Source organism: Aedes albopictus, chromosome 3 (assembly GCF_035046485.1).
Source record: "Aedes albopictus strain Foshan chromosome 3, AalbF5, whole genome shotgun sequence".
Lineage (NCBI taxonomy): Eukaryota > Metazoa > Arthropoda > Insecta > Diptera > Culicidae > Aedes > Aedes albopictus.
In genome coordinates this window covers 403,934,597-403,948,120 of record NC_085138.1, presented here as the reverse complement: position 1 = coordinate 403,948,120, position 13,524 = coordinate 403,934,597, and the positions used below count along the sequence as shown (strand labels likewise).

Genomic DNA, 13,524 nt, shown 5'->3' with positions numbered 1-13,524 from the left:
GTCGGTCGGTGCCGGCGCCGTTGCCTTTTTTTTTGTGTGGTCCATTAAAACATTGCTCGGTCACGTGAATAACTTCTGAAGAGTGCTCTCGATCGGAACATCCGCCTCAATGTGCCCTTGCCGAGCCTGCTGCTGTCCCTCTCACTATACTCTCTTTCATGTCTCGGTTAGAATGGGGTGCATGAACCGGGGGTTCCATAGCTGATTTAGCGATTTATGAAATCGCTGGACTTTGGTGATCTGGTTGGCTTTTGATTCGAGTTTCGGATTGGGATATAGATAACTTCCATGCAGTGGGTACATTCCGTTGCTTTGAAAAGTATAAATAACGGTACTGAATGCTTCGGCAACAAATTAAACGCGTAGATGGAACGTTTTCTCAATAAAGAACTTGTTACACATGAATAGATTTCAAATTGTTTGATCTTTAGGTGAGAGCTTTTATTTGTGTGCCAAAAATTAAACCGAAATGGCTTTCAGATGAACTTCTGAATCCAAGTGTTTTGTTTTGTATAAAACAAAGTAAAATTTCCTCTTATTCTGTGCATATCTTTTTTATTCTTCTTGTTCTTTGTCTTCTCAAATTTGTTGCAAAAAGGTGTCTTCTAAGGCAGACCCCTTGAAAAAAAAACATGAATGTATCATTTCAATCAATGATTTGAATGTGGAATGCAAAACCAAACTTTATCAAACAGAAAGTTGAAAAACAGCTTTTCCCACTTTCATTTTTCACTCCCCATCATACATACGCATGGGACACAGGAAGCAAAAACCTTCCAACTTGATTAATATTGAAACAGAAGAAACTTGTGCCTGCCACGAGTTGCTCTTGCTTCTTTTCCCAATCATTTCCTGGCGGTGGTGGTGTCCTCCGGAGAAGTTGGCCGTGCTATAATATAGGAGACGACTCTGCATGCAACATTGACGTCTGCTGGATGTCATCTGTTCCTACAGAGGAAAGATCGCTTTTTATCTATGTAGGTAGCTCTCACTCTGGGACGGCTGCTCGCTCATTTTATGGGCAATTGGCGAATCCTTTTTCACTTCGCAGACAGAAAGCACTCGGCCAGCCACAGGAAAGTTTATAATTGAAAAAGTTGATATTTCCTGGGAGCTCGCGCTCGCCTGTCTTGGTGACGACGTCCTAGGAACTGGCAAAGCTGATGCTGCTGGTGCTCGACTCAATAAGGCGGTACTGTAGGTACCTGATCACCTGTGTGACACATTTGCTGGGAAAAAGTTTAAGCCAACGTATGTCACTTGATTTTTCTGTGATTTTCAGTTTGTTTATAGGGTATTTGTGCCTATCTTAGTCTCATTAAGGATGTGCAACATGAAAAATCACTCACAGCGCAATGTATACGCTTCAAACTTAATGATACAAACCTTTAACACACGTGCTCACTTCCACTGTTGATCCTACGATGCACTAGAGTGGGATTTATCTTCAATATTTTGTTTAATTGCGATCACAAATCGCGAGCCACTCGCACCTATCTTCAGCACACCGTAAAATTTTCATCTCATCGCGGTCCACCGGGTGGCCCCTTTTTCATCTCAACAGTATTTACAGCAAATCCACAACCACTCTCACATTTTCTCATCGTAGAGCATTCTGCACTCACCCACTAACGTACTCCCTTTCCCTAGCAGGTGACAGTTTCATAGTGATTGTTTTTCTCTCTCGCAAAGGAGAAGTCACAACAATGTGCGGCGCGACGAATCGTCTATGCTCGCTCCCCACGTTTTGCACTCGCATACATTCACAGCTGATTGGCAAATCAGTGTTGCCGAACTGGAGTATAGTTCGTAAAGCTTGAGCGGTAGCAGCATGTTTAGATGAAAACCAAACCAAATATTTTGAAAGAAATGGCGTTGGAAAATGAAATTATTGATCGATTTGCGTAGAAGTTCGATTACCAAGATGTTAAACCAAGAAACGACCATATTCTGATTGAAAAAACATCGTATTTGTAGTGACCAAATCTCATTCAATTAACTACTTGTTTCTTGATGTCTGGCACCGCTGTGATGCTTGCTTTGGTGCTTCGGCAGAGATGTGCGCCGCGGTTAAAACATCATTTTTGGTCGTCGGCGGCGGCGGCGTTAAAAATGAGATTTCAATATTTCGCTCTTTTACATCTCATATAGCGAAACATTTTAACAAACTATACTTTGCATATGAGAATGTAAATACACTAAAACCTCAATTTATGCATGTTATTTTTATGCACTTTTTAATTTATGCACCTTTTTTTATGACCTGCATAAATTAAGGGAAAGCTACTCAGAACCAATATTGTGCATAAGAATATTTAATAATGACGGTAACTATTGCAACGGCGGCTGAAGGGTGTTCATAAGGATGAGCAAATGGAAGTCACAGGGGAGTTTCGGGGGGTTCCCAGGGGTTTCCGCGAGGTACTAGGAGATCTCCGGGGTGTTTTCGGGGGTCTGAGGGGGTTTTCGAAAGCATTGCAGAGAGTTTCAGAGGATTTTTGACGGGGTTTGGAGGCGTTACTGGTACGTTTTCGGGGGTTTCCGAGGATCTCACGTGCGTTAAACGGGTGCAAGTGAGTCTTAGATGGATTCGGAGGCGTTAGGCAGGCGTTTTTGGGGGTTCAGATGCGTTACATTGGGTCCGAGGGGATTTTAGAGGAATTTTGGAGGCATTTCAGGAAGTTTCAGAGCATTTTTGGCGGGATTCAGGGGCCTTACGGAGGCGTTTTCGGGGGTTTCGGAGCGTCTTATTAAGAAGAATTTTGGGGTTTGGGATTCAGAGGCGTAACGGAAGCGTTACGGAGGAGATTTCGGGGAGCGTCGCGTTACATGGGGTCCGAGGCGATTTAAGGGGAATTTTGGAGCCATTTCAGGAAGTTTCAGAGCATTTTCGGCGGGATTCAGAGGCGTTACGGAAGCGTTATGAAGGAGTATTTTTATGCACAAATTTCCCTCATTTTATGCATTTTTTAATTTATGCACCCCCAGCCATGTGCATAAATTGAGGTTTTAGTGTAGTAACTTGTAATTGCGCACTCGTATATAGTGCGGCAGACAATTAAACGTTCCATAATAAATAAAAAAATCCATAAGGCGCAGTCCACAAATTACGTAACGCTCTTTGGGGAGGGGGTAGTATGGCCAAGCGTTACGGCCCATACAAAAATTTTTGGATTTCCATACAAAAAAGCGTTACGGAGGGGGAGGGGGGTCGCAAAAATAGCAATTTTAGCGTTACGTAATAAATGGATGCTGCCTAAATAATTCTTAAGTTGTGGCATGAATTGAATTATTAGGACCTGAATTCTTCAGATTTCAAGCTTTCAGGAACATTTTTAAGATTATTTTTACGATGATTAAAAAAAAACTTATAATAAATCGGAGAAAATTGGGTTGATTTTGAAATTCCTCACATTTTGTATGTATGTAATGAAAAATTGACGAAAAATTTTAAACCTCAAAAGTGGGTTTTTGTCACTTACACCCCTTTGCTTCTAACCCCCTCAATTATAAACGAACGTCGTTATGACGTCACGCGGGGAAAAGCATGCATGCTGTCATTGCATGCTTTATACACCTTGTGTGAAGAATATGATATTTGCTAGGATATTTATATGATGATATATAAGTGACTAAAAAGTAACTAAAATCTCAACAGGATCATTGAACGAAATATTTTGTTTATTCGGCAATGAATGACATGCATTCATTTTGGAAGCGTTTAAACTTAAATCGATTATTTTCTGAAGATTATTGGGGAAATTCTAAGTTCGGCGGCGTGATGAGTTTTAAGCTGGCGGCGTGCTAGAAAATCAAAACATCCGGCGGCGTGAAGTAATAAATCTCGACGGCGCACATCTCTAGTCTTTGAGACAAAATGAGATGAATATAGGTACTAGGCCGAAGAAGGGGGCTTTTACCCTATTGTCGAATGAGTCTTAAGATTCATTGTGATACCTTGGATAACTTGGAAAACATATGTTTTTCATGCCATTCTCCAATGCTAAACTTAGGGTTATTTTCTTATACAGGGGATAGACAAAATGATCGGGACAGGCAAAATTTTCACTTTTCAAAAAATGTTCAACTAGCTGTAACTTTTCGAAAAGTGCATCAATTATTCTCAAATTTTTACTGTAAATTCATCAACTAGTTTTGTATCAGTGGTCCAAATTTGGAAAATATCGGACTGTAAAAAACACCACAGGGCAGCTGCGTTCAGTACCATAGGGTGAGTTCCGTATCACCCATGATCGTTTGATTGACAGCAAGTAATGAAGGGGAGGTGGTTGACATTTGATCAGTAGAGGACAATGATAAGGCAGAATTTGCTCTAGAGAGAGAGAAGTCATATCGAAGTGCAATATTTACTGAATTTATTATTATTGAGCTAGTGAATTGGTAAATTTATTATTCTACTTAATTGTTACGGTTAAGCTTAATTATACTGTTATATTCTTATAGCATGCTAATCCTAATAGTACGGAATTGAACAAGTGAACTGATTACAATCTATAGCAACAAGCTAACAGTAAGTCATGCAATACAATAGAGTTCTAAAGATTAACTGTTTGACGAATTCTTAATGCTAGGTTCGACTGATACAAGATACCGTGTATTTCAATAGTTTCGGCTTAAAAGAAGAAGCCACACGAAAATGTGAGTAACCTAATGTACACATGCACGATCCCTATTTATATAAATATATTTACAGCTTTGAAGCTGCGGTAACTGCTGCAAAGACGTGTCACGGTTTTCTTCGCCTTATCCGAAACAATCTTCAAAAAATTTCCTATTCGCTGTGTAGTAGGCAGCAGAAAGTAGCCCAGGAATGATGCAGACGGAGAAAGATTGCGGTAAATGCTCCTCCGGCGGTGTAGTAGGACAGATGGTCGGGTGCGATATGTGCGACATCTGGTTCCACGCCGGTTGCGTCGGCGAAACGGAAGCAAGTCTAAATCCGGATAGGACGTGGAAGTGCAGCCATTGTGCCAAGGAGGATGCTGGAGAAAGAGCTAGTCGTCACACCAATAAGTCGGCGAGAAGCTCGGCGAGTAGTAGAGCACGAAGAGAACTACTACTGCAGCAACTGGAGGAACAGCGTGCGCTGAAGCTGAAGCAGCGGGCGGAAGAGGATGAAATCCGTAAGAAACGGGCTGAAGAGGATGAGGTCTTTCTCCAGCAAAAACTGAACCTAATCCTGGAGGACGACAACGAAAGTAGAAGTAGTAGACTGAGTAGTCGGGCAAGCCGTAAGAAAGTGGTGGATTGGCTCAACAATGGTCAAGGTGGTCAGCCAGAAGCGACTGGGTCTTCGCATAATGGAGCCATCCCTCAATTACCTGCAGCCCAACAGCTTGCATCGTCATCAACAAGTCGCGCCGTAGGACCGGCGCACCCTGCTTCGGAGCCAGCGGCAGGATTTCCCACCTCATCATCAACACCACAGTCAGGTAAAGCGATAGGTATCCTAGGAGTAGATTGCCCTCAGGCTAGCATATCTCAGCAGATAGAACCAATTTCCTCTATCGCAAGCATTATACGAAACAATATTGAGAATAGTAACTCAGCACAGCCTTTTTTAGCATCCACGGGTAGGCAAACACTTCCTTTCCATGCTTCGTCTCACTTTCCCCGTGCTGATACAAAAGTGACCTTTTCGGGACAGTTTGGAGAAGTAGTTCCTCCTAAATGTCAAACGTTTACTGGTCGGATGCCGGCTCCGCGAAATTCGAAAACTACTTCGGTCGTTGGTCAATCAACAGAGACTACAGTAGTTCCTCTTTGTGTTAACGTACCATACGCGAGTGTATCAGGCCCATCGACATCAGCAGCTGCTTTCTACCCGCAAGCAAATCAACATGCATCGACAATTGACGTGCCGGAAAATTCCGCCGGAGTGGAATCACTGCAATCTGGTGTGCATCGTTTTGGAGCGTCGCAAATGGGTACGCCGCAGCAGTTTACGCCCAGTAGCGCACAGTTAGCGGCGAGACAGGTGATGCCACGCGAGTTACCAGACTTTTCCGGAGATCCACAAGATTGGCCGTTGTTTTCCAGCTCCTTCCACAACTCGACTGCAGCATGTGGCTTCACAGATGCGGAGAACCTAGCTAGGCTTCAACGGTGTTTGAAAGGACACGCCCTGGATTCGGTGAAGAGTCGTTTATTGATGCCAGAATCAGTGCCGCATGTAATGGAGACGCTGCGCAAATTGTATGGCAGGCCAGAAGTGCTCATCCACACACTATTACGAAGACTACGAAGCGTCCCGCCACCAAAAACGGAGAATCTGCAGTCGGTCATCACTTTCGGGATGGCTGTGAGAAACCTGGTCGACCATATGTTCGTGGCGAAGCTACTGGATCATCTTCGTAACCCTATGCTGTTGCACGAGTTGGTGGAGAAACTTCCGTCAGAAATGAAAATGCAGTGGTCGTGGTACAAGCGTTCTCAAACAGACGTCAACCTGGCGACGTTCGGAGAATTTATGGACGAGTTAGTCACCACAGCCTCTGACGTAACTCTTCCAACGGAGCCCCAAGTCCAACAGTTCAGATCAGGTCAAACTGGGAGAGACAAGCAGAAGTTATACGTGCATGTAGAGTCAACAGATGAACAATCGGTGACTCAGACTACAGACGGCAGACCGAAATCAACATTATGGTCGGGCGGAAGCAATAAGTCCTGTTACTATTGTTCCAATGAGGAACATGTTGTATCGGACTGTCCACAGTTCAAAGCTCTGGACGTAGATGGGAGGTGGAAGGCAGTCCGATCCAAAGGCCTATGCAGGACTTGCTTGGTTCCACATCGAAAATGGCCATGTCGCTCAGGAAAGGAGTGCGAAGTCGACGGTTGCCGGTTCCGCCATCATATGCTGCTGCACTCAAGAGCCGACGCCGTTGTTAATCGAGGTTCATCTGAGCATAGGGTGTCGGTGAGCGGAGTAGGAGTTACCCAACAAAATCATCACTCGACGCTCAGCTACTGTCTGTTTCGTTACCTGCCGGTAACACTAGAAATGAACGGGAAACAGGTAGAAACATTCGCTTTTCTGGACGATGGGTGTCAAACAACGCTTATGGAAGCCGGATTGGCAGCTGATCTAGACATTGCGGGACCTGGTGAATCGCTCTGGCTAGGATGGGCGGGTAACACCACGCGAGAAGAAAAAGGATCGCAGCGGGTTACTGTGAATATTTCCGGCAGCGGCTTAAAAAGCCAATATAAACTGAGCAACGTACGCACGGTGCAGAAGCTTCAACTGCAAGGACAGACGTTCCAGTACGAGGAGATGAAGGAGTAAGGAGACATACCCACATTTACGTGGTCTTCCGCTCCGTAGTTACGTCGACGCTGTGCCAAGACTTATTATCGGCATAGAACATGCACAATTGCTAACGGCATTGAAGGTTCGAGAGGGCAGAGCAAATGAACCATTAGCAGTAAAAACTCGACTAGGCTGGTGCGTTTACGGCAAGCAAGCGGCTGGAGAAGGATCAACTATCGAGCGACTAAATCTACACACTGTGGAGCAACAACTTGAAAACCGTGAACTTCATGATTTGATAAAGAAGTTTTTTGCTGTTGAGGAAGCGGCGGTGGCCACCCCGATAGAGTCGGCGGATGACAGTCGTGCTCGTCGGATTTTGGAGCAGACAACGCGCAGAACCCACGGCAGGTTCGAGACAGGGTTGCTCTGGAAATACGACAAGCCCGTGTTTCCAGACAGCTATCCACTAGCCGTCCGTAGACTTCAGTGTCTAGAAAAGCGACTCGATAAGGATCAAGAGCTGAGGAACAGAGTCATTACTCTGATTCGTGACTATGAATCAAAAGGCTACGCACATAAGATCACTCAGGAAGAACTAGAATCAACCGATTCGAATCAAACATGGTTTCTTCCACTTGGGGTAGTGAGGAACCCAAAGAAGCCGGAGAAAGTCCGTCTTATCTGGGATGCTGCTGCACGGGTTCATGGCTTGTCATTCAACGACATGTTGCTGAAAGGACCGGACTTGTTGACGTCGTTGTTCGCTGTTCTGCTGAGGTTCAGGCAAAGATCAATCGCGGTGTGTGGTGATATCCGCGAAATGTTTCATCAAATTCAGATCATACCTCAGGACAAGCAGTATCAACGGTTTCTTTTTCGCGAGCGCCAAGATGAGGAACCTGAAATCTATGTAATGGATGTGGCAACATTCGGCGCAACGTGTTCTCCTTGCTCGTCTCAGTTCGTAAAGAACAAGAACGCGAAAGAGTTTGAGTCGGAGTTCCCAAAAGCAACCGAAGCGATCATCAATGCTCATTACGTCGACGATTTCCTCGACAGTGTAGACTCCGTAGAAGAAGCAGTGAAACTGATACAGGATATAAAACATGTACACGCGCAAGGGGGGTTAGAAATTCGAAATTTCATGTCAAACTCAGCAGAAGTTCTACTGCAGGTGGGAGAACCAAGGAACTTGCAGAGGAAGTCGCTCGATCTAGATGGCTCGATAAGCACCGAGCGTGTGCTCGGTATGGTGTGGAAGCCCGTTGAAGACGCGTTCACTTTCGATGTAATACTAAAGGAGGATTTGGCGCAGTTTCTAGTGGAGCCAGTTCTACCCACAAAACGACATGTGTTGAGGCTGGTGATGTCTTTGTTTGATCCATATGGATTCATTGCCCACTTCGTCGTACAAGGCAAAATTCTAATGCAGCACATCTGGAGGACGGGTACAGAATGGGACGAAGAAATTGCACCGGAGTTGTTCGAAATATGGAGGGACTGGATTCATCTACTGGAGCGTTTGCAGGAAGTTGAAGTTCCACGTTGTTTCTTCGGTGAGATTAGCAGCCAAGTATCTGCAAACATCCAGCTGCACGTATTTGTTGACGCAAGCGAGTTAGCTTATGCATGCGCGGCCTATTTGCGAATTGTTCAAGCTGGAGCTGTCCGTTGTGTTCTCGTTGCAGCGAAAACGAAAGTAGCCCCCTTGAAGCCGTTATCTATTCCGCGGCTTGAGCTCCAGGCTTGCATTATCGGGTGTCGTCTGATGGAAACAATCAGCGCAGCATTAAACCTCAACATCGAAGAGCGTTACTTCTGGACGGACTCCACAACAGCACTCGCTTGGATTAAATCCGATAGCCGACGCTATCATCCCTATGTGGCGTTTCGAGTAGGCGAAATTCTCAACAGCTCTAATGTTGATGAATGGCACCACGTCTATCGAGGCAGAATGTGGCAGATGTGGCCACGAAGTGGGGAAATGGACCAGGCTTTCAGCCGGACAGTCGCTGGTACGTCGGTGAACCCTTTCTGTACAAGTCCAAATCGGAATGGCCGAAGCAAGCTCAAAAGCAGGAGCGCACAAAGGAGGAACTACGTGCCGTTTTCCATCTTCATCGGGAGTTACCAGAACCGCTCATCGATGTGACAAGGTTCTCCAACTGGAATCGCTTATTGCGGACGGCGGCATACGTATATCGAGCAGTGAGAAAGTTTCGGAAAGAGAAAATCAATGGAAACTTAACAAGCGACGAGTTGCTACAGGGAGAAAATTTCTTATGGCGCCAGACACAGTTTCAAGCATATCCAGATGAGTACAGTGTATTGGAATATAACTCGCAGCATCCGAATGAAGTACCAATGATTTTGGAAAAGGGTAGCAAACTGTATACAGAATCACCGTTCATGGATGAAGCGGGTGTAATCAGGATAAACAGTAGGATTTCAGCAGCACCCACCGCTGCATATGAGACGAAATATCCAGTGATACTGCCGAAAGATCATCATACTACTCGTCTACTGGTAGATAACTATCACCGTCACTTCCTGCATAGTAGCAACAATACGGTACTCAACGAAGTTAGACAGCGCTACAGAATATCCCAACTACGCTCGGTCATCAAACGGATCGCCAAGGACTGCCAGCACTGTAAAATCAGGAAAGCTGTACCCAGATCACCAATGATGGCACCGCTTCCAGCAGCACGACTAACTCCAAATATCCGGGCATTCAGCTACACTGGCGTGGATTACTTCGGCCCTCTATTAGTAAAGCAGGGTCGCAGCTTGGTGAAACGCTGGGTGGCACTGTTCACGTGTCTCACCATACGTGCAGTGCATTTAGAGATCGTGCACAACTTGTCCACGCAGTCCTGTGTACTGGCAATCCGTCGATTCATCAGTCGCAGAGGAGCACCGGCGGCGTTCTACTCTGGTAACGGGACGTGTTTCAAGGGTGCCAGCAGATTACTCCGTGAGCAGATCCAGTCTATACATGAGAACTGCGCGGTTACCTTCACGAATGCCAGGACAACATGGCACTTCAATCCGCCATCTGCACCCCACATGGGAGGATGTTGGGAGCGGATGGTCCGCTCTGTCAAGACTGCAATGACGGCTATCGCAGAACACCCTCGGCACTCAAGTGACGAAGTGTTGGAGACCGTCGTACTGGAGGCATAAGCAATCATCAACTCACGGCCGCTGACTTTCGTGCCGCTCGATGACGCAGATCAAGAGGCTCTCACGCCAAACCACTTCCTGCTCAACGGTGGCACAGGAGTTGTTCAACCAAGATCAGCATTCATGATGGAAGGAAATGCACTACGGGACAGCTGGAAGCTATCCCAGTACTTAGCGGATCAATTCTGGAGACGATGGGTTCTGGAGTACCTACCAACGTTGGCCAGACGTACAAAATGGTTCAAACCGGCAGAACCATTGGAACCCGGAGACGTAGTGTATGTAGTGGATGAGAATAAGCGAAATGGATGGCTGCGAGGACGAATCGTGGAGGTATTGAAAGGAAAGGACGGGCAGACAAGAAGAGCTGTTGTACAAACCAAGGACGGATTGTTCACTCGGCCTGCGGTCAAGCTGGCGTTACTGGACATTGGCGCAGACCGGAAGCAGTTTGTAGGTGATGGTTCCCCGGAACTCCACGGGAGGGGGATTGTAAAAAACACCACAGGGCAGCTGCGTTCAGTACCATAGGGTGAGTTCCGTATCACCCATGATCGTTTGATTGACAGCAAGTAATGAAGGGGAGGTGGTTGACATTTGATCAGTAGAGGACAATGATAAGGCAGAATTTGCTCTAGAGAGAGAGAGAAGTCATATCGAAGTGCAATATTTACTGAATTTATTATTATTGAGCTAGTGAATTGGTAAATTTATTATTCTACTTAATTGTTACGGTTAAGCTTAATTATACTGTTATATTCTTATAGCATGCTAATCCTAATAGAACGGAATTGAACAAGTGAACTGATTACAATCTATAGCAACAAGCTAACAGTAAGTCATGCAATACAATAGAGTTCTAAAGATTAACTGTTTGATGAATTCTTAATGCTAGGTTCGACTGATACAAGATACCGTGTATTTCAATAGTTTCGGCTTAAAAGAAGAAGCCACACGAAAATGTGAGTAACCTAATGTACACATGCACGATCCCTATTTATATAAATATATTTACAGCTTTGAAGCTGCGGTAACTGCTGCAAAGACGTGTCACGGTTTTCTTCGCCTTATCCGAAACACGGACCATTCTTCACGAAGTTATAAAGATTTTCGAAAAAGGTAAAATTATTCGATAGCCAACTTTGAGCTGTTATATCTCCGGATTCAATTTACCGAATGTAATGAAATTTTCACCATTTATGACTTATATAATGAGCTATGAAAAACCATTGACTTAACAAAATATTCTAAACGCGGAAGAAAATTATAACGATTGGATTATTTTTCAAATAATACACCAAATTGTCCAAAGCATCAACATCGTTTCAAAATTCAAGATACAAATTATAGTTCATTTAATTTTCCTCTAATTGACTAATATATAAATATGTTTTGAAGGAAAGTAACAACATAGCCGCCAACAAAAAGTAATGGAGTAATGGAGTGCATATTAAAAATAGACCAATTTACCAAAAAATCGTCAAAAATATAAAATCTCTATAACTTTTTCTCTTGTTAAAATTTTCAAGTTATGTCAAATGTTTTCCAGAGTTCATAATATAAGTCATGAATGGTCAAAATTTCATTGCAATCGGTTCATTGAATATGGAGATATAACAGCTCAAAGATGGCTATCGGATAATTTCAGCCTTTTCAAGAATCTTTATAACTTCGTCGAGAATAGCCCGATCTTCTCCAAATTTGAACCACTGATACACAACTAGTTGATGAAATTACAGTAAAAGTTTGAGAATATTTGATGTACTTTTCGAAAAGTTACAGCTAGTTGAACATTTTTTGAAAAGTGAAAATTTTGCCTGTCCCAATCGTTTTGTCTATCCCCTGTAGTTTTCATCACTTTCGTTTGAACCTTCATTATTGATTCCTATTTAACAATTGAATACAAAAAGGTAGACGCAAACCTTTTAAAAATTTGGATCACATTCTAAACCTCAACTAGGACCGGACCCTTTTTGTGAAGCCTATTCATGTTTTATAAAAATGGAACTAAAGTTATGGGATATATGAACCTGTAGATGTGGCCACACGTCAATCGAAAAGTTTATAACTCCTAATACTGATGTTACATAAAAACAGTTTAAAAAGAAATACCTGTCACAGGTCACATGTGCACGTATACAGGAATGATAACAAAACAATTCAATGTTTAGTTATATGTCACCTAAGACTTGTCAGAATAGTCAGTATAGAAGATGTTTGTCGTTTTTCGCAAGAGGAAACTGATACCTCCAAACATTTGCTGCGTGACCATAAAACTGAGTTATTTTGAAAAAAGATATCTACAGGCCTATGATGTACGGTCCTTATCATTTTGGTAGATAGCTAAGACCCGACAGAACGTGGAACGATGCATACAGGAACGGAATCAGCAGACTCTTATCTTAAGGGAGAAAAAACACCGCCAGGAAGAAGCGGACTGCGATTACATGAAACTGCTATAAAACAAGGAAGTTCTATCTGGAGCTCAACGCATCTTGCAACGAGGAATCCCGGGAACGATCCTTGAAAGAATCCTGGAGAAATCCCTCAAAAGACCACAAGAGGAGTCTTTGAGGGAATCTTGGAGGAATCCCTAAAATCTCGGGAACAATCCCAGGAGAAACCTTAGGTAGGAGCCCCGTGAAGGATCTATGAAGGAATCCCGAAAGAACTTCTGGAGAAATCATTGAAATAATCTGAAGAGGATTTCCATTAAGAATCTCTGTAGAAATACCTAAAGTAAAGACCGCAGGAAAAATCTCCGAAGAAATCCCTAAATAAACGCGGCAGGAATCTCGTGAGAAGTTCTTGAAGGAATCCTGGGTGAAACCAATGAAGAAATTCTGATATATCTCCCTAAAGGAATACCGGGAAAGCTCGAAAGAACGCCTGAAGGAATCTTGGGATGAATCCCTAAAGAAACCTGAGAATTGATGAATCCTCATTGGCTCATTGAAGGAATCCTGGAAAGAATATCTGAAGAAATTCCGTGAGGACTACTCCATGCAGAAAGCCCGAAATAAATCCCAGAAGGAATCCACAAAACATCTAAGAGAAATCTT

At 43.8% G+C, this 13,524-nt stretch overlaps 2 protein-coding genes across 4 annotated transcripts; both read left to right on the top strand.

The window, feature by feature from the left end:
- The first annotated feature begins 4,196 nt into the window (after window positions 1–4,196).
- Window positions 4,197–7,320, top strand: LOC115266788 (uncharacterized). 3 transcript variants are annotated; one of them, XM_062856147.1, is made up of 3 exons: window positions 4,197–4,401; window positions 4,465–4,531; window positions 4,593–7,320. In XM_062856147.1, the coding sequence occupies exon 3, from the start codon at window positions 4,832–4,834 to the stop codon at window positions 7,307–7,309; it is 2,478 nt and encodes an 825-aa protein (XP_062712131.1). In that variant the 5' UTR covers window positions 4,197–4,401; window positions 4,465–4,531; window positions 4,593–4,831; the 3' UTR covers window positions 7,310–7,320. The 3 variants fall into 3 exon arrangements, with proteins under 3 accessions (XP_062712131.1, XP_062712133.1, XP_062712132.1); XM_062856149.1 differs by having other exon boundaries at window positions 4,197–4,531; window positions 4,593–4,659; window positions 4,715–7,320; XM_062856148.1 differs by having other exon boundaries at window positions 4,465–7,320.
- A 680-nt stretch (window positions 7,321–8,000) lies between these two features.
- LOC134291008 (uncharacterized) lies at window positions 8,001–10,462 on the top strand. Its single transcript, XM_062858251.1, has 3 exons — window positions 8,001–8,889; window positions 8,965–9,170; window positions 9,230–10,462. The coding sequence occupies exons 1-3, from the start codon at window positions 8,001–8,003 to the stop codon at window positions 10,460–10,462; spliced, it is 2,328 nt and encodes a 775-aa protein (XP_062714235.1).
- The last annotated feature ends 3,062 nt before the right edge of the window (window positions 10,463–13,524 follow it).

What these genes read in the sequence shown, in the direction of transcription:
- LOC115266788 (XM_062856147.1), top strand. Translation starts at nt 4,832, where the DNA reads ATGATGCAGACGGAGAAAGATTGCGGTAAATGCTCCTCCGGCGGTGTA.
- LOC134291008 (XM_062858251.1), top strand. Translation starts at nt 8,001, where the DNA reads ATGTTGCTGAAAGGACCGGACTTGTTGACGTCGTTGTTCGCTGTTCTG. An exon ending in GCACGTATTTGTTGACGCAA is followed by an intron (nt 8,890 to 8,964) that starts GCGAGTTAGCTT and finishes TTCTCGTTGCAG; the next exon opens with CGAAAACGAAAGTAGCCCCC. An exon ending in ATCCCTATGTGGCGTTTCGA is followed by an intron (nt 9,171 to 9,229) that starts GTAGGCGAAATT and finishes CTATCGAGGCAG; the next exon opens with AATGTGGCAGATGTGGCCAC.